General features: G+C 36.7%; 1 protein-coding gene across 3 annotated transcripts in view; it reads right to left on the minus strand.

Moving 5' to 3' along the window:
- CEPT1 (choline/ethanolamine phosphotransferase 1) overlaps positions 1-18,756 on the minus strand; it is a 43,697-nt gene that overhangs the window by 24,602 nt on the left and 339 nt on the right. Inside the window, exons 1-4 of one of the 3 annotated variants that reach the window (XM_069478986.1) lie at positions 18,654-18,740; positions 10,639-11,048; positions 2,081-2,228; positions 351-492 (exon numbers count right to left, since the gene is read on the minus strand). In XM_069478986.1, coding sequence (XP_069335087.1) covers positions 351-492; positions 2,081-2,228; positions 10,639-10,977 — 629 coding nt within the window. In that variant the 5' untranslated portion in view covers positions 10,978-11,048; positions 18,654-18,740. Of the gene's footprint in view, positions 1-350; positions 493-2,080; positions 2,229-10,638; positions 11,049-18,653; positions 18,741-18,756 lie in introns of those variants that run through there. The other 2 variants (XM_069478988.1, XM_069478987.1) reach the window with 2 other exon arrangements.

The raw sequence follows: 18,756 nt of genomic DNA on the forward strand, positions 1-18,756 counted from the left end.
AAAATGCATTTTTGTATGTCAAAATAAAACATGGAATTCAAGTAAATAATAGTAGGGAAAAAAAGTAAATTTGTTTGTGAGAAAGACAAATGTAGGTAAGTGAGGAGGGGCAACTACTTTTCATATTGCTTTAAAAATACATGGGAGGTTGTGATATTTCCTTTAAAAAAGTATGATAGAGGGACGTATGACAGAGACTACTAGAAAATAATTACAATGATGAAGCCTTAAAATTTTTTCATTTATTAAACTAATTTAGTGATTTAATAAATTCTTAATACTCAAATACCTATAAGCAACATTCTCCATATTTGACAGAGAAAACAAAATCACCATTGAGTGTTACTTACATTCCAAATCGCAATGTTCCAGAAACGTATGTTTGCCAGTGTGCACAATAGAACATGAATGTCCCAGCAAAACAACAAAAAAACATCCAGTCAGGGTTTGTCCCCAGTTGCACTGCAATACAAGTTCCAAGAACCACAAAAACTGCAGAAGAAAGATCACAATGGAAAGTGAACAATGGAATAACAAACATTAACTGGGCTAGAAATGATTTTAGATGAGACAAAAACAAGGTAAGCGGTAAATGCACAATCTACTCTCAGTTATCTATGATAAAAGTATGATGTAATCTTTTACATTATCTTTTACCCCAAAATTTCGATCTTTTTTCATTAAATCATTTAGTGGAACCAAAGTTCTTGAAAGCAACTAAAATACTTTAGCATATTTTGGAGTATTCTCCTTAGTGACGGTGGTACTAATGAGCAGTAACAACGAAGAGAGACAAAAAGAAAGAAAAACAATGGGCCTATATGATCCCCAAAAGGACCTACTTGCTTCAGATTTATAACTGTCTTTTCTTACTTAGCAGATATCACTGTGGGTGACATATAGAAAAAAAAAAAAATCCTACAATGCAATAATGACTGCCAATTAAAATAGTAACCTCTCATTTGGCAGTTATCTGGTTAAACTAGCGTTTCAAGATACCAAACTACTCTTTATTTCAATGTAAGTTTTGAGTTTTTCTTGACTTGACACTTAAAAGTTGTTAAGAGCTTAGTTGCTCCTCTTCTACTAAGTAAGCTGCTGTTAGGACACATTGAAGGAATGACTTTGAAATGGACCTACATTTGCAAATCTGTATGCCTACCAAGGGTTTTTATTTGTTTCTTTTTAAATATTTTAAATGTCATGTAAAATGACAAGACAACAACTAAATAAGGGGAGGAAGTTCCTGTCAGGAAGACTATTTAGAAACTGTCATTTAGTTTCTAAATCTCTTTTTTCCCCTCTAAAAACATTCTAAAACATTATTTTAAAAATCTGCAAAATAGTGCAAATAAGGACATATTACATATAACCTAACTATAGTAACCCAACTATTGCTAGCATTTTAGTCTATCTTTTTCTAGTCTTTTTTCACAAATTGCATATAAGGTGCATAAAATGCTGCTATGATATGTGTGTATATATACACACATACACATATACACATATATATAGTGAAGTGATTACTGCAGTTAAGCAAACTAACCTATATATCATCTTACATAACTATCTTTTGTTTCCTTTGTGGTAAGAGTGCCTAAAATCTACTCTTAGCAAATTTTCAATATACAATATTAATAACTATAGTTCCTCATTTGTCCTAGTCTTTTTATTTGAGCCCATTACCACAGTTATAATCTAAGTCTATAACATAATTTTAAATGTCCACATAACATTCATTTAAATATAAAGACCATGAATTACCTAACTAATCTCTCACTATTGTACTCTCATAGTTTATATGACTTTTGATGACAATTATGCCCTAATATTTTAAAAATAAAAGATGCCAAAACAATATTTGGGGTTAGAAATAACACTTAGAAATTAACTTAATTTCTAAATTTCCCAATATTGCCAATAATAACAAATATCAACCAGATTCACAGTCTTTTGAAAAATAAAATTTAATACAAAATCACTTATTCTGATAAACAAACTTCTTATTTTATACTAACATTGCTTATCACATTGCTTTTATCACTGTTAATAATCATCAACATTTAAAAATCAACAATACCTGTTGACAGTGAATCACAACCATGATCAAAAAGTTCTCCCAAAGGAGAACTACTATTGGTTCTTCTTGCCTGTTTCCCATCTATAGCATCCAAAGACTGGTAAATGAAAAGGCCACATGCACAAGCAATATATGCCCACAGAGGTGCCTGTGAAATAAAAGAAAGGCAAGGTTATTCAGACATATTAGTTACCATGTTTGGCTAATATATTTTTACCTGAAGATATTTTATCTTCATTCTCTAAAGAAGTACTGCTGGTTAGAAGTTATGGAAGAGAAGATCCAAGTGCCACATAATGAAGAACTAATTGAAACAATTAGGATTGTAAAAGAATTAAATTCCCTGCTTTTAAAGTTCTCCAGCAGATGCTGGGCAAGTACTTAGCATGATATTACAGAAATCCGATGAGACTTGGCTAGGTATCTTCTGTGAGATTTCTTCCCAATATTCAGATTCTGAGTCGATCAATGAATGATCAAGTACAGTTTTTTCCAAATGGTATCTTTCAAAATATTTACAAGTATTACATGATAAGAAAAATCTCATGCTAACCTAATGTAGGAAATATTAGGTTAAACATCAAATGATGTTAAACAGATTTCTCTACTGCTGGACTTCTTCCCACCCCTTTATATTGCTAACACACACTGTCAATAATCGAGAGGGGGACATAATATGCTGCCATTTTCCAAATTTATTTGTGTATGTAACTTATTTTGAAACACACCTCTTTAATGGTCCATAGGACAAAACTAGGAGATGATCTAGTGCACAGAGTGCTCAGAACATTATTTTTCAAATATTTATAGTCACATTTTCAAGAATAGTTTCTCTTTTCCCAGAGAGAAATTGAATCACTGGTATTGAATCTAAATGTTGTATATTAGAAAAGGGGAACTTCTATTCGGGTTATATTTAAGAATGTAGAAGAGCGTTTTATATCACTTTTCATTATTTTCCCATGTCCAGGACATGAAAAAGTTTTTATAATCACAAGGTATTTTCTCAGATACTAGTTATCAAGTTACACTGTATTAAACACTTAGAGCTACAAATAGTATTCAGTATATTCTGTACTACAAAGGAGTTTCTCTCTGCTAGAGGTCTATTTAGTACTCAGTTATTAAAAGGTAAGGATCTTCTCTTAAAGACTTTCTTGGGTCAGGTGTGATAGCTCATGTCTATAATCACAGCTACTTGGGAGGCTGAGGCAGGAGGATTGCTTGAGGCAGCAGGATTGTGCTTGAGGCCAGGAGTTCAAGACCAGCCTGAGCAATATAGTGAGACCCTGTCTCTTAAAAAATTAAACAAAAAAAAAAAAAAATTGGCAGCATGTGCTTGACAGGTTGAGATGGGAGGATGGCTTGAGCCCAGGAGTTTAAGGCTGCAGTGAGCTATGATCATGCCACTGCACTCCAGCTTGGGTGACAGAGAGAGACTCTGCCTCTTAAAAAATTTTTTTTCTTGGAGCTCCACATTTTGGGTCACTGAGGTTATTAAAAGCATTGTAGTACATAGCTCCCCATAAGCCAGTTACAAACTCTGAAAGCAATAACCGTGGTTATGTAACAATGCTTTACATGTAAGCACACTGAATGGAGTAATTAATCCCGTATGACTAAGAACCATTTCTTTTGAACTTTGGGTCTACTGCTTCTTGCCCTTAAAGGAATTCAATAACGCTCTAGAACTATGCTATCCTGTATAGTAGCCATTAGGAATGTGTGATTATTTTAGTTTAAATTAATTAAAATTAAATAAAATTAAAAATTCAGTCCCTCAGTTACTCTTGGCACATTTCAAATGCTCAAGAGCTACATGTGACTGGAGCTACTATGTTGGATCACAAAGACATAGAACACTCCCAGTAACACAGAAAGTTCTACTGGATAGCTCTGCTTTAGGAGACTAGAAGGCCAGGGACTTCTCAGGGTCTAAACTTAGGATCTTAACGAGGCAAAATTTTACTCTGAAACAGAGTCAACTTCAACTATTAGTATACATATAATAGTAGAAAACAGCAAAATAATAATTATATACATAGAAGAGAGAGTAAAGTTTTTTTGTCTTTGGATTTTCCTTTCTTCCTGTGAATCTGCAGAACACTAAACTAATATTTATATACTTTTTCCTTATTCCCACTGTTTCATAACTTTCAGAAGTATTTTAACAAGAAAGCCTTCTGATCCAACAAGAAGTATGTATGGTCTCAGCTGGGATAAGAGCCTGGGAGAGACAATGAATTAATGAGGGAACTCATGTATCGGTCAGAAAGTCATTACATATTCTGATAGATGGGTAGGAAAAAACTGGCATGAGCAAATAATCTTACCACAATCTGGCAATTAACCAACTTGTACTTACAAGTTGATGTACTTACAAGTTCAGTGACATTCTTCACAGAAATACAAAAAACAATACTAAAATTCATATGGAACCACAAGAGACGCTGAAAAGCCAACGCAATCTTGACTTGCTGGAGGCATCACACTACCTGACTTGAAAATATACTACAAAGCTAGAGTAACCAAAACAGTATGGTATTGGTATAAAAATAGACATATAGATCCAACTGAATGAGAACACAGAAATAAATGCATGTATTTATAGTCAACTGATTTTTGACAAAGGTGCCAAGAACATACATTGGAGAAAAGGACAGCCCCTTTAATAAATGGTGCTGGGAAAACTGAATATCCATATGCAGAAGAAAGAAACTAAATCACTATCTCTCACTATATACAAAAATTAACTCAAAATGGATTAAGACTTAAATGTAAGACCCAAAACTATAAAACTAATTGAAGAAAACATGGGGGAATGCCTCAGTACATTGGTCTAACGAAAGATTTTATGGCTAAAATCTCAAAAGCACAAGCAAAAAACCTGAAACCGGATAAATGGGACTGTAGCAAATTAAAAGCTTCTGAGCAGCAAAAGAAACAATCAACAGAGTGAAGAGATAACCTACAGAATGGGAAAAAATATATGCAAACTACACATATGACAATCGACTAATATCCAGAATACAAAGAATTCAAACATCTTCATAGCAATCCCCAATCATCCAATTAAAAATGGGTAAAGGATCTGAATAGCCAGTTTAAAAAAAAAAAAAAGACGTATGAATGGCCAATGTGAAAAAAAGTGCTCAACATTACTAATCATCAGGGAAATGCAAATCAAAACCACAATAGCACATCATCTCACTCCAGTTAGAATGACTATTATCAAAATGATAAATAACAAATGCTGGCAAGGATGTGGAGAAAAGGGAACTTTACACACTGTTGGTGAGAATGTAAATTAGTACAGCCGTATGGAAAACAGTATGGAGGTTCCTTAAAAAACTAAAAATAGAACAACTATATGATTCAGCAATCTCACTGCTGGGAAGGAAAATGACATTGGTATATTGAAGGAAAAGGAAGAGGAAAAGAAATATGTTTATTGCAGCACTACTCACAATAGCCAAGATATAGAATCAACCTAAATGTCCATCAACAAAGGAATAAATAAATAAAATGTGGTATATGTACACACGGAATACTATTCAGTCATAAAAAAGAATGAAATTGTGTCATTCCCAGCAACATGGATGAGCCTGGAGGACGTTATGTTAAGTGAAATAAATCAGGCACAGAAAAATACCTCATGCTCTCACTCATATGCTCTCACTCTACTCAAAAATGCAGAGCTCATATGGTTACTAGAGGTTGGGAAGAGTTGGGGGAGAAGAGGATAGGGAGAGGTTGGTTAACAAATACAAATACAAAATTACAGCTAGATAGGAGGAGTAAGTTCTAGTGCTCTATAGCACTGTAGGGTGAATATAGTTAACAATTATTTATTATACATTTTCAAAAAGCTAGAAAGTGGCCAGGCACAGAGGCTCACATCCTAGCACTCTGGGGGACTGAGGCAGGACTGCTTGAGCTTAAGAGTTCAAGACCAGCCTGAGCAAGAGCGAGACCCCGTCTCTACTAAAAATATAAAAATTAGCTAGGTGTGGCGGCATGCACCTGTAGTCCAGTTACTAGGGAGGCTGAGACAGGAGGAGCTACACTGATGCCATGGCACTCGACTCAGGGTAACAGAGTGAGACTCTGTCTCAAAAAAAAAAGTACCTAGAAAGGAAGATTTCTGTGTGTTCCCAACACAAAGAAATGATAAATGTTTGCGATGACAGATATGCCAATTACCCTTATTTGATCATTACACATTGTATACATGCACTGAAATGTCACTCCACATGCCACAAATATGTGCAATTATTATGTGTCAAGTAAAAATAAAAGGCAAAAAGAGACACTCCTAAAATTTTGGTGTTTCTTCATATATATATGTATAGGCAGATATACATGAGTTTTATTGAGTATTTCAAACATACAAAAAGTTTTTAAAAAATAATGAATACCCAGATAAACCTCCTAGCTTAAAAAATGATTGAAGCCCCATGAATAACCCTTCCGAACTGTCACGTAATCTTCTCCCAAAGGTACTCACTAACCTGAATTTTGTCTAAATTATTTCCATGTTTGCCTTGAGCAAACATTCTATTTTGTATGTATGCCTTCTATTTTAAATAATTTATAAATGGTGGACTATATGCATCCTTTTGCAAGTTGCTTTTCCATTCAATAAAATTAGGGGTGTAATTTATCAAAAAAAAAAATCTGTCAAACATTATTACATTTGAGGAGAGAGAATGGGGTAAGGGATTGGGAAAGGGAAGGCAGGTAAAAAAGAAACAATAAATACTTTCATTTCATAGCTTCCTTTGTGTGAATTTTTCTAGGTAATTTTTTCCCCCTTCCTTTTTAAATGTCAATAGAAGTTAATTAGGCAGTGAGATTAAGTAAGGTGCATTTTAATTTTCTTTTCATTTTTCTATGCTAAAAATATCTAAAAAGTTATTTTTTAGTAAGTTAAACAAAAAGCATTAAACCCAGCAATATAAAAACAAAAACAAATGAGGATTTACACAAGAAAACTCTTACGATCATATTTCAAAAAGACATTTAAATTTGATAGAACTCTGGCAAGGGTAACTCAAGCATATTAACATATATGAAGCTTCAAGACAAATTTCAAATTAATTTATGATACTAAAACCAAAGCTACTAGTTAATGAAGTAACAAGCCCGTTTGTTACTAAGTATTTAGTAAGGGGAAATTTTGGAACTGTATAAAAAAAGAGAAGTCTAGATTTCTACTTTGAGAATTTGAAAACTAAGAATTTTCCTTTTTTATCTACTAAGAAACAAACTCAGCTGAAATATTACAATAATGACCTTCTTTTCAACCAGAAAGACTGATATCTGAGACTCTGATCCATTCAAAAAAATTTGTAACATAAAAAAATATATGAAAAGTTCATAATACTGTACATAGAGACATGCAACTTAGTAATCACTCACTAGTATAAGGCCCAAAAGAATTGGGAATATAATGAATGAGAATTTCCCTGGGTGAAAAATTTATGGAACTCTTTGACTCTAAAATGCTGACACAGAAAAAACATAAGAAATTCAATAAGAACTTAGATAAATTTGTGACTCCATGTATTATATATTATTAGAGGCTATCAGGAATGGGAGGGGGGGTTGTGGGAAAGAAGAATAGGTTATATACTTAATCTTTTTGACCAATGAAACAATAACCATCTACCATTTTGAGCATTATATGCTAGGAACCCAGAATGCATGATCTTACTTAATCCCCATAATATCACAAAATAAGATTTAAAAAGATAAAGTGTGACTTAATGAATTTACATATCTTACTGAAGATCACAGAGGTAAGAGCCTATCATGGAAGACAGCCATGACCTATTTTAATACATTCTGTTTGCTCTTGTGACAGTTTCTTTGGCTGTGCAGAAGCTTTTAATTTAATCAGGTCCCATTTATTTATTTTTGTTGTTGTTGTGATTGCCTTTGGGGTCTTCTTCATAAATTCTTTGCCTAGGCCAATGTCTATAAGCGTTTTTCCTACATTTTCTTCTAGAATTCTAATAGTTTCACATCTTAGGTTTAAGTCTGTTATCCACTGTGATTTGATTTTTGTGAGAGGTGAAAGGTGTGGGTCTTGTTTCAGTCTTCTACATGTAGCTATCCAGTTTTCCCAGCACCATTTATTGAATAAGGAATCTTTTCCCCAGTGTATGTTTTTGTCTGCTTTGTCAAAGATTAGATGGCTATATGAGCATGGTTTTATATCTGGATTCTCAGTTCTGTTCCACTGGTCTGTGTCTCTGTTCTTGTGCCAATACCAAGCTGATTTAATCACCACAGCCTTGTAGTATAGTTAGAAGTCTGGTAAATTAATACCTCCCATTTTGTTCTTATTGCCTAAAATTGCTTTTGCTAAATGGGGTATTTTCCTGGATAGAGCTGGAACCCATTCTACTAAGTGAAGTATCCCAAGAATGGAAAAATAAGCACCACATGTACTCACCATCAAATTGGTTTCACTGATCGTCACCTAAGAGCACATTTAGGAACAACATTAATCGGGTGTCGGGCAGATGTGGGGGGGGAGGGGGGGTGATGGATGTATACCTACATAATGAGTGTGATACGCACCGTCTAGGGGATGGACACGCTTGAAGCTCTGATTGGGGGGGGGAGGGGGCGGAGGGGGGAGGGGAGCAAGGGCAATATACGTAACCTAAACTTTTGTACCCCCATAATATGCTGACATAAAAAAAAAAAATACATTCTGATCTGAACCTAACAAGGATGTCTACCATGCAGCTATACATGCATCCAGGTGTATCCTTTGTAGAACATTACCTTCCCTTGAAAAGCAACAAACAGCAGCTCAGTCATATTCCACCTTGATTCCTCCCAGCAGCAATTCTGAAAAGTTCCCTATGATTAGAGTAGTTTCCATTCTAGAAGTCTCTCCCAAAGGTTTAACTAATTCTAGAGTTACTCCAGTAATTCCAAATCACTTAAGAACAGAGGTCAAGGAAAAGTAATTTAGGGGAACATGGCACCTGGTATACTGAGGCATTCAATAAATTATTATTAGTGGCTGAGCTACCTTTGAATCTGCTCTCACTCCCTCATCCTTATCCCAGAACTAGCTTACGACTACTGTACATCTTCCACTGTAATCAAGTCACCTCCTTGTTATCCCATTATATCCCTGAGGATACACGTTATCTGGAGCAAACTCCTCTGGAAATAGCAGTTAGGTTGTCAAGTAAGCCCTAAGTGAAACAGCAGCAGATATGTGATAAAGGATCTCAGGACATATTTAAACAACCATACTGGTTTTTGTTTTTTAAGCATCCTGATTGAGGTACAGCAAGATAGTTAAAATGAGGAAAAACCAGAAATACATCCATAAAATCTGTATGAACTGTATTCATATAGCAAGAGAAATGAAAGGTATTCAAGGGTGGAGGAAAATGGGCACCTGTAAAAGGATTCACATGTTTTATAGGTAACTGTGACCCTCAACAGCTATTCACTTTAAGAAATACATGTGGAAACAAATGAATTGATGAAAACAGAAAGGGATAATGAATTGGGTGGTGGTAATTTTATCTCAAAGGACAAATCATTTGAAAAGGCTACTTTCTAAAAAAAAAAAATATTACTTCAAGCTTAAATCAAGATAAGGATTGTTGTGGCCATTATGATTTCATATAGTTCAGAGTCATTTTGACATCTGTAGTTGAGGATCATCTTTTATCTTCTTGGGTTACCTCAGACTGATGAGTCTGACTAATCCAGGCAGAATAAATGTTTCTGATTCTCTTTCATCTGCCTAATTACTGTACTTCAATTTTCATAGGAAAATTTTGAAACAAAAGAAATAAACATCAATTTACCCATTGTGATGAAGAGTTCTAGTTATGGTTTCAAGTAATGGGTACAGAGGGTAATAGAGGATAAAAGCAGAAGACAGGCTTGAATCTGAGAAGGCCTGAGGAGAGAGTCTGCATAAGCAATACCATGCTTCCTTTCTTAATGGCAGCCAGAGCAGGATATGGAACAGGAAATACATTATATCGACTTTTTCTTATACTTCCTTTGCCGCAGTTGTTAGAACTATAACAACATACCTAAAGTCTATCAGCCACACATGTTTACAGGAAGAGAAAAGGGAAATTTAACAATTCTCACTGGAATGAAGAGGAAAACACTTTTGATAAGACTGGTTTACAGTCATGTCATCTCAAATACCAGGAGTTTCTCTCTAATCATTTAAAAGTTTTCTTAGACCTTATTCAGCCATTTTAATAAATAGGATAAAACTCTTCTGTAAAGAATTGAGATTTAGTGACTTTAAAAGAAACATTTTACATGTTAATCCCTGCTAACATTAATTACCTACTAGGATCAGAATCTACCCTTGCTTCTGGTTTCTAATAAGCAATAGTGTATAAAGTAGGTTGTACGTAATGAGCTTTATCACACTGTGTGTAATAGGGTATTTTAAAATAGCTGATAGCTGTCAGACTATTTTATCTTCAGTTAAAATGATCGCCAAAATTACAGTATATAACAAACATTGAGATTTGTTAAGAAATTCCTCTTACCTGCTCTGTAGCTGTAGGGCAGTAGAAGACTAATAAAATAGTTGTACAGATGTTTATTGACAGTCCAATGATGGTAATGAGATTTGGGGCAATCCAGGAGGGAACTCTTCCAACTAGCCATTCCCAGTATCCTTGCATTAAGGGCTCAAGCAGGGACCGTCCAGCACTCTGGTATCTGTGTTCTTCTAATCGCTTTAGTTGGTGTCTTGACAATGGTGGTGTGGGTAATTGAAACAATTTGTTTAATACACACCCTGTAGTACTCATATGCCCGAAGCCCACCGGGGACTCCGGGTGAGAATCTCCACATCGTTTCCTTGTTGATCGATGCCCACTCATGGATCTTAGTTTTCTTATATTTGGAGACAGTAATTTACCTTGTTTTGTAGCTTTCTGTGGTTGATGCCTACCTGAAAAAAAAGATACGTATGTCAGCCACTACTTATATCTTATACCAGTATCAGTAAACAAATAAAAAAATTAGGCCGGGCGTGGTGGCTCACGCCTGTAATCCTAGCACTGTGGGAGGCCGAGGCGGGTGGATCGCTCAAGGTCAGGAGTTCAAGACCAGCCTGAGCAAGAGTGAGACCCCGTCTCTACTAAATATAGAAAGAAATTAGCTGGACAACTAAAATATATATATATATACAAAAAATTAGCCGGGCATGGTGGCGCATGCCTGTAGTCCCAGCTACTCGGGAGGCTGAGGCAGTAGGATCACTTAAGTCCAGGAGTTTGAGGTTGCTGTGAGCTAGGCTGACGCCACGGCACTCACTCTAGCCTGGACAACAAAGCGAGACTCTGTCTCCAAAAAAAAAAAAAAAATTAAACTGCTAATAAAATAATAAATCTCAAATAAGATCAGAACCAGGAACCAGATTTTGGTTCTAGTTCTTATTCAAGCTATATAACCTCTCCTTTAAAGGAGAAATATTAAGGGACCTTAATAGAAATATGCTTCTTGTTTGTATGACTTTGAAGCTCACAATCATGTCACATGTGGAAATTGAGGTCCCAAGGCTGGCAAATTAGTATTAATATCAAAGGAATGACCTGAATAAAATAAATCTTAAACTACATTTTTATTTAATGATAATAATATTTATTGAGCACTTTTTATACTTTATATCAAAAACTTTAAGCACTTTTTACATGTTAACTTATTTAATCCTCACAATAACCCTAGAAAGTAGGGACTATTAATTATCCCCATTTTTTTAACAGAAAAAAGAAACTAAAGCTAAGTGAGGCTAATTAACTTGTCCAAACCACACAGCTACATAATTTGAATACTAAGTGGTATTCAAACAACACAGGGGTTTCGTTTACAGTAAATCAAAAGATAAAACTTCTTTTTTTTTTTTTTTTTTTTTGAGACAGAGTCTCACTCTGTTGCCTGGGCTAGAGTGAGTGCCGTGGCATCAGCCTAGCTCACAGCAACCTCAAACTCCTGGGCTCAAGCGATCCTCCTGTCTCAGCCTCCCGAGTAACTGGGACTACAGGCATGCACCACCATGCCCGGCTAATTTTTTCTATATATATATTTTTAGCTGTCCATATAATTTCTTTCTATTTTTAGTGGAGATGGGGTCTCGCTCTTGCTCAGGCTGGTCTCGAATTCCTGAGCTCAAACAATCCGCCCACCTCGGCCTCCCAGAGAGCTAGGATTACAGGCGTGAGCCACCGCGCCCGGCCAAAAGATAAAACTTCTTATTGGTGGAAAGGTATATAGATAGTATTCTAGGTGGGGGTAAATAGCAATGAAAAAAAATAACTTTAAGAAGACAGTATATACGTATTAGCAGAATGACCTGATGAACTGAGGAAGCAATAAGGAAAAAAAGCATAAATGTCTTCAGTTATGACTGCTGATAAAGGACTTTAAGTTTAATCCATGAAGTGTTTGTACTTGATTTAGAAAAGACTAGTGATAACATAGTAAGCAATTAAGCAGCATAAGAAAATAATTACAAAAGCATTTTCAAGATTAATAGGGTAGCCATATATATTTATCAGAATGGAGAAAGTAATGAGAACAATTCAAAATGAGTATGGTGATCTCAAGGTTTGAAGTGGTGAGGGCCTAAAGTAGAGTGGTAAAAATGGAAGGATGAAAGACCACAATTTCTTTTTATAAGTAATTTCTATTTAGAAGGCAGAATCAGCAGAAAGTACTTAGGGATTAGAGATGAAAGGTGAAAAGGCAGAAGAAAAAAGGAGTCAACAGCTAGAGGATAGTGGTACTCCTGTCAAACGGGCAAGATGGGAAGAAAATCAGTTTGTTATTTTTTGGCTTTGGGGTTGGGAGGTAAGAGGGGAACTGGGGATGAGGTAGGAAGGGAGATATATATGCAACTTTTAAGTAGAGACGTTTTAGACAAAAATCACAAGACTGGAGTTTGCGTAAGAGATGCAAATTTCAAGTCATCCACTTAAAAGCTAAAGTCAAGTTAAAAACTAGAAAGTAGAAAAGTTATCAAAGGAATTAAGTATGGACCGAAAAGGAAAAGAATAAAGAACCTTGTGAGAAACCCATATTTAGTGAGCAAGAAGAGGAAGAGAAAGAGAGGGAGGGAAGGAGGAAAGAAGGGTCTTTTTTTTTTTTTTGAGACAGAGTCTCGCTTAGTTGCCCGGGCTAGAGTGCCGTGGCGTCAGTCTAGCTCACAGCAACCCCAAACTCCTGGGCTTGAGCGATCCTACTGCCTCAGCCTCCCGAGTAGCTGGGACTACAGGCATGCGCCACCATGCCCAGCTACTTTTTTCTAGATATATTTTTAGTTGGTCAGATAATTTCTTTCTACTTTTAGTAGAGATGGGGTCTCGCTCTTGCTCAGGCTGGTCTCGAACTCCTGACCTCAAACGATCCACCAACCTCGGCCTCCCAGAGTGCTAGGATTACAGGCGTGAGCCACCGCGCTGGCCGGAAGGGTCTTAGAAACTATTTTATTGATATAAAAGGGCAGTGGCATACATATGTTTTGACCTTCTGGTTGAAAACCACCCAGAAAGCAAGATTAAATTTCCAGAAATGGTGCACTTTTGGAAATACATAATGTGATATAGGGTCTCGAACATCTCAATAATGACCCAGTAACAAAATATGCCCAGTTGTACTTTTTTATTTTTTGCTGTGATAGGATCAGTTTATTCTGCCTTGGCAAGGTGGTCCCAAGAGTGGAAGGTTCTACCCTGTCCCAGGTAGAGAGAGGGCCTGAGGGTCAGTGGAGGGAGAAGCAGGGTAGCGTGTAGCCCCTGGAATGCAGTGAAGCCAGACCAAAGCCTGGAGGCAGCTGTGATAGGCCCAAGGAGGGTGTCACTGTTGCCCAGGGTATAAAGAATCAGACGGGGACTTGGTCATGGCTATAGGACTCTGAACCCAGACCACATGGGCACTCTGGGAAGCAGGGCGCAGGGTCATATGACATGGAACATAAAATACAGGTATATGGCTCATGAATAAGTACACAGACAAGTAGGCACAGGCCAAAGGGACACTCAGCCAATGCCAGGCTGGATGTGTAAACACAATGTTGGTGTCACATACAGACCCAGGACTCCTTCCCTATATCCCCCATAAATATCAAATTCCAAAATTTCAGTGTCACTAATGACCTAAAGTGGCACGCAAAGCCTCTGTCAATCTTATATCTCAATATTTGGTTCAGAAAATAGTCATTATAATCAAGTTAATGTCCTTAAATAAATTTTCAAAAATCTCAAAGAATCATCAGTGTCACAATTTAACTAACTGAGGTACCCTGAAATGAAAATATTTAGTATTTCAAACCAAGAAGGCAAATCAAAGCTAATTTTTTCCTATTTCTAAGAATTTTTCCACACTATTGTATCACATAGCTATTTATTAAAACTGTTAAGCAATGTTTATATAATGTTAAATAACTGGTGACAAGATCACCTGAGATCAAATGACAGACCGATAACCACCAAAATACTTAGCTTTATAGCAGCCAAATTTTCTATAATCAAACTGAATGATGCATTTTTATATTTGGTAAGCTATAATCAACTCTTATGGAATTCTACTTGAAATAAGAACTAAAAGTTTAGTCAATTCCATTTGTATTTTATTATTGCAGTGTTCCACTTCCCACTGTAAGAAAAAAACCCCAAAAATATATTGAGGATGCTAGCCTGCTTTTGGCACTAAACAGTTATAAGCAACTGATCCTAATGGTTTTAAGTTTGAGCATTTGGCAGGACTAGTTGATAAACTGATACTTTCCTTCTGAGTTTTTTTCCCCTGTGACCTACATTTATTTTAAACCTTCTATTTCTCTTTTAGAAAAATCTACATTTTGACAAACCTTTTTAGAAGTAGCCATTGTATAATTCATACATGAAGGGGCAATGAGTTTTCTTTGCCAACACTGCCAACATTTCAGTTTGGCAACACTGTCTCTATAAAGCTATTAGCAACAATATTGCAAATATAAATTCAGATACATGTAGCCCCTGACATACAGATGGCTACTTTATTTTCAACACATACAAACAGCCACAGAGGTTGATGTCACTGCCACAGGTCTGGTTCCATTCTTCTTTTAACCCGTAATATCCGAGTTTGGAGCCAGTGCCATTAAAACCATTTCAGAAAAAACAGGAATGTCTGAATTTTAACAAATGAAAAGCAGGCATATTTCAAGGGAGCAGGATAAGGTAGGTGGCTACAATAGGAAGATCAGGACTAGATGGAGAGAAAGGGAAAAAAAAGATGTAGGATGGAAATAAGTAAAGGAGGTACAAATATTACAAAAGTTATTTTAGCCATTTGAGATTTTTATATGGAGTCAGGTCTATGCTCAAAAGAGTGAGCAGAAAATGTACTTTTCTTACCACAGTACAAGGAACAAAAAGAGAAAAAAAGAAAAATAAATACATAAAATTACTGCTAGCTAGCCTAGAAACCTAGACACCAGTCATAACAGATTTTATGAGAAAATACACTACAAGTTCCAATATCTGAATGAACAAGATAGAAAAGGTCCCGCTCTCCTGTCCAGTGGGAGAATAACTAAAAACTTATAAACAAGCAAATAGCACTACATACTGTGATAAGTATTATGAAAAAAATAAGTTCTGAGCCAGAAATATTTGGGGTATGCATTTTAAATAGGGTGGGTGAAGTCTCTGAAGAAGTAGTTTTTACACCAAACTTAGAGGAAACGGAGGAGCCAGACATTTTAACAGCAGTAGGAAGAATAATCCAGAAAAAGTGGAACAGGCCCTGAGGCAGAAAAGAGTTCATTTACTTTGTTCAGGTACCTGAGAGATTACTGGGGATGCACAGAAGTAAACCAGATGGAAAGCATGATACAATCAAGTTCGAAGAGTCAGATAATGCAAAGGTTTATAGACCACGGCAAGAGTTGAGATTTTATTCTGATGTCATGAAAAGCAACCAATGAGCTTATAAGAAACCTATAATTTTGGAGCACAGCCAAAATTATGTTAACTGAAGATGTTTTCATAAGTCATAGCAGTAAAAGTGAATACTTTGAACTATGTAAAATTCCCAACACCTGTAATTCAATTTATGATAATACTGACCACAGTCCTATAGCTATTGTAAACTTTCCACTTGTAATCAGTAAATTTCCCTCCTCTGTTATAGCCTGGCTCTGGTGTTCTGCTCCCTTCATATTATCTATCACATTTTTTAAGTTTTTTGTTTGACTTTTTTTTTTTTTTTTTGGTCTTTTCCCCACACTGCTCTGTATGTTCCATGAGTATAGGGGCCATGCCAGTCCTGTTAACATTCTTTTCCCACAATCTCATTTCATACTAAGTAGGTAATCAGTACTTACCGAACAATGAACAAATAACTCATCTAGTATTTAATAAACATTTAGTTTGTTCTAGACACTGAGGAAACAGAAGGATTGAAATATACCATTCCATACCCAGAGAAGCTCAATAATGGGAGAGTCCTGCAAATTAGCTAAGTTATATGCAAGTTATATATGCTGTCAACAAACTGTTTTGTAAGTCAAAGGATGAGAACACATATGGTCTGACAAAGAATTTTCACTGTGCAGGCATGGATAGTTATGTGAAAAGCCCAATAAAGGCACAAAAACATAATTAGGGATATTTAATACTTGTACTAAAATTGTACACAATTTGTGGGCCTTAAAAAGTCTGTCATGTAAAACACCTGCACTTATGGTAGCTGAGGATAATGGCATACTGCCTACTTTATTCCTGTGAGAACTTCAGCATGGGGAACATCTGACAAGTATCATATTAAAAAAAAAAAAATCTCCAACTGCTGAGCAGAGCATAAGGTAAGCTTACACAATATCCAACCTGTTGTGTGAAATTCCAGAATTTCCATCCCCCCATGTCTAAGGGTGCCAAGTTTTGATCTGCACTGATCCAGCAGTACATTTACGGTCCTTTCACAGGGAATTCTCTTTCCCACCTTTATGGCACTATTAAAGGAAAATAGTCATGGCTGACACTATTAGGGAGGCAGGGCAAATTATAAAGAATAAGGAAAAAAAGAAAAAGGGAAAAAAAGAGAAAAAGAAAATTAATAGGCTCACAGGATTAAGTCCAGCACTATTTAACAAGTGATACATACAGCAAGTTTACAAAAACAAAAGCCTTTTCACTAGACTTGGAAGCAAAAACAAGTACTGTGTAATACAACTTAGATATAGTGTTTTGCTGAAGTGAAATCTTGCATTCCTTAAAAAAGGAAATAACTTTCTGCCCCCTAAAAAACAGCAAAAGCTTGGCATTTTATAGATTTTCCCAGTCCCTTAAAAAAAAAAAAAAATAGCACAGCATGACCCTCAGAAAGAACATCACCAGCACCCTTAGTTTAAAGAACAAATCTGCAGCCTAAAATACAAAGAAATCGTGCAATAAAGTGTAATTGTCTTTAATAAGAGAAGCAGATTTACTTAATTTATTTCTTAAATAGAAGGATTGTAAAGACAAGTTGTACAAGAGGCTTTAACTAGTTTTTCTCAGCACAGCATATACAGCAAAATGCTCTTAGAACACATCAATCTCATATCTTATGTGAACGCCAACCATTTTAAATTAGTAATGCTTTAAATGCCCTTATCACAGTCTAACTTGCGTTGCAAGTCAGTCAGTACAATACACACGATTTGAACACATTCCTTAGTTCTAGAGTAGGAACTCAATCTTTATTCTTTGTCCACATACAAGATACGATACTAATATTTGTTAAAAGACAACTAAGAATTTGCTCACTATTGTAACATGGACTCGCTGATGAACTAAAAGATTTCAAACAAAATTATATATTCAATACCAATGACGCAAAATGGCAAAACGACACAAAAATGCCAAGCACTGAATTGGAGAAAACAAGTTAAACACGGCTAAATGTAAAGATCCCATTCATCCAGTGCTCCTGGAAATACCGGCAAACACTAGCAACACAACTGTCCCTTCTCCTTCCAAGAATACTGCTAAAAAAAAAAAAAAAAAAAAAACTCTAGCTGGCAATCTCAGAGCTTGTCAAGATAAGCTGAAATTTCTAGAAAAGTTGCTGACCAAGAAGCAAGGCCCAGCCACGAAACCCCAGCCCTGCGTTCCTTAGGGAAGGCAAACCTGGCCCAGGATGCCACACGGTCCGTGCACTCAGCAGCATCCGGGCAGGAAGGTGTGGACCTGACAGGCGAGGTCGGTTCCGAGCTGGCAGCGCCCCCAGCCCTCGGCCCGCTCAGCGTTAGTCGCAGCGATGCTCCCCATCCCGATCCTCGGCTCCCACACAACAGTCCCCGTCTCCCGCGCCGGCGCTCCGCCACCCCGCCTCTCCACACCGAGCCAGAGGGGCAGTCGCCCCTCGCCCTCCCCACAACCCCGCGCGCGAGGCCACCCTGCGCCAGGAAGAAGGACGGCATTCGCCTCGCGCGAGTCCATACACAGCTACAGCCCAGTGCCCCGTCCCAGAGCATCCAGAAGCGCCCCCCGCCACATCCTTCACACCCTGTAACCGAGCCCCGCAGCCTTACCCCGACCCCCACCAGCACACCCCTAGTAATAACACCTCCGACTCCAGCCGACTGGGTGACTCTGATCGGCAGTAGCACCTTCGCGACACTTCCGCGATTGCCG

Source organism: Eulemur rufifrons, chromosome 8 (genome assembly GCF_041146395.1).
Source record: "Eulemur rufifrons isolate Redbay chromosome 8, OSU_ERuf_1, whole genome shotgun sequence".
Taxonomy (NCBI): Eukaryota; Metazoa; Chordata; class Mammalia; order Primates; family Lemuridae; genus Eulemur; species Eulemur rufifrons.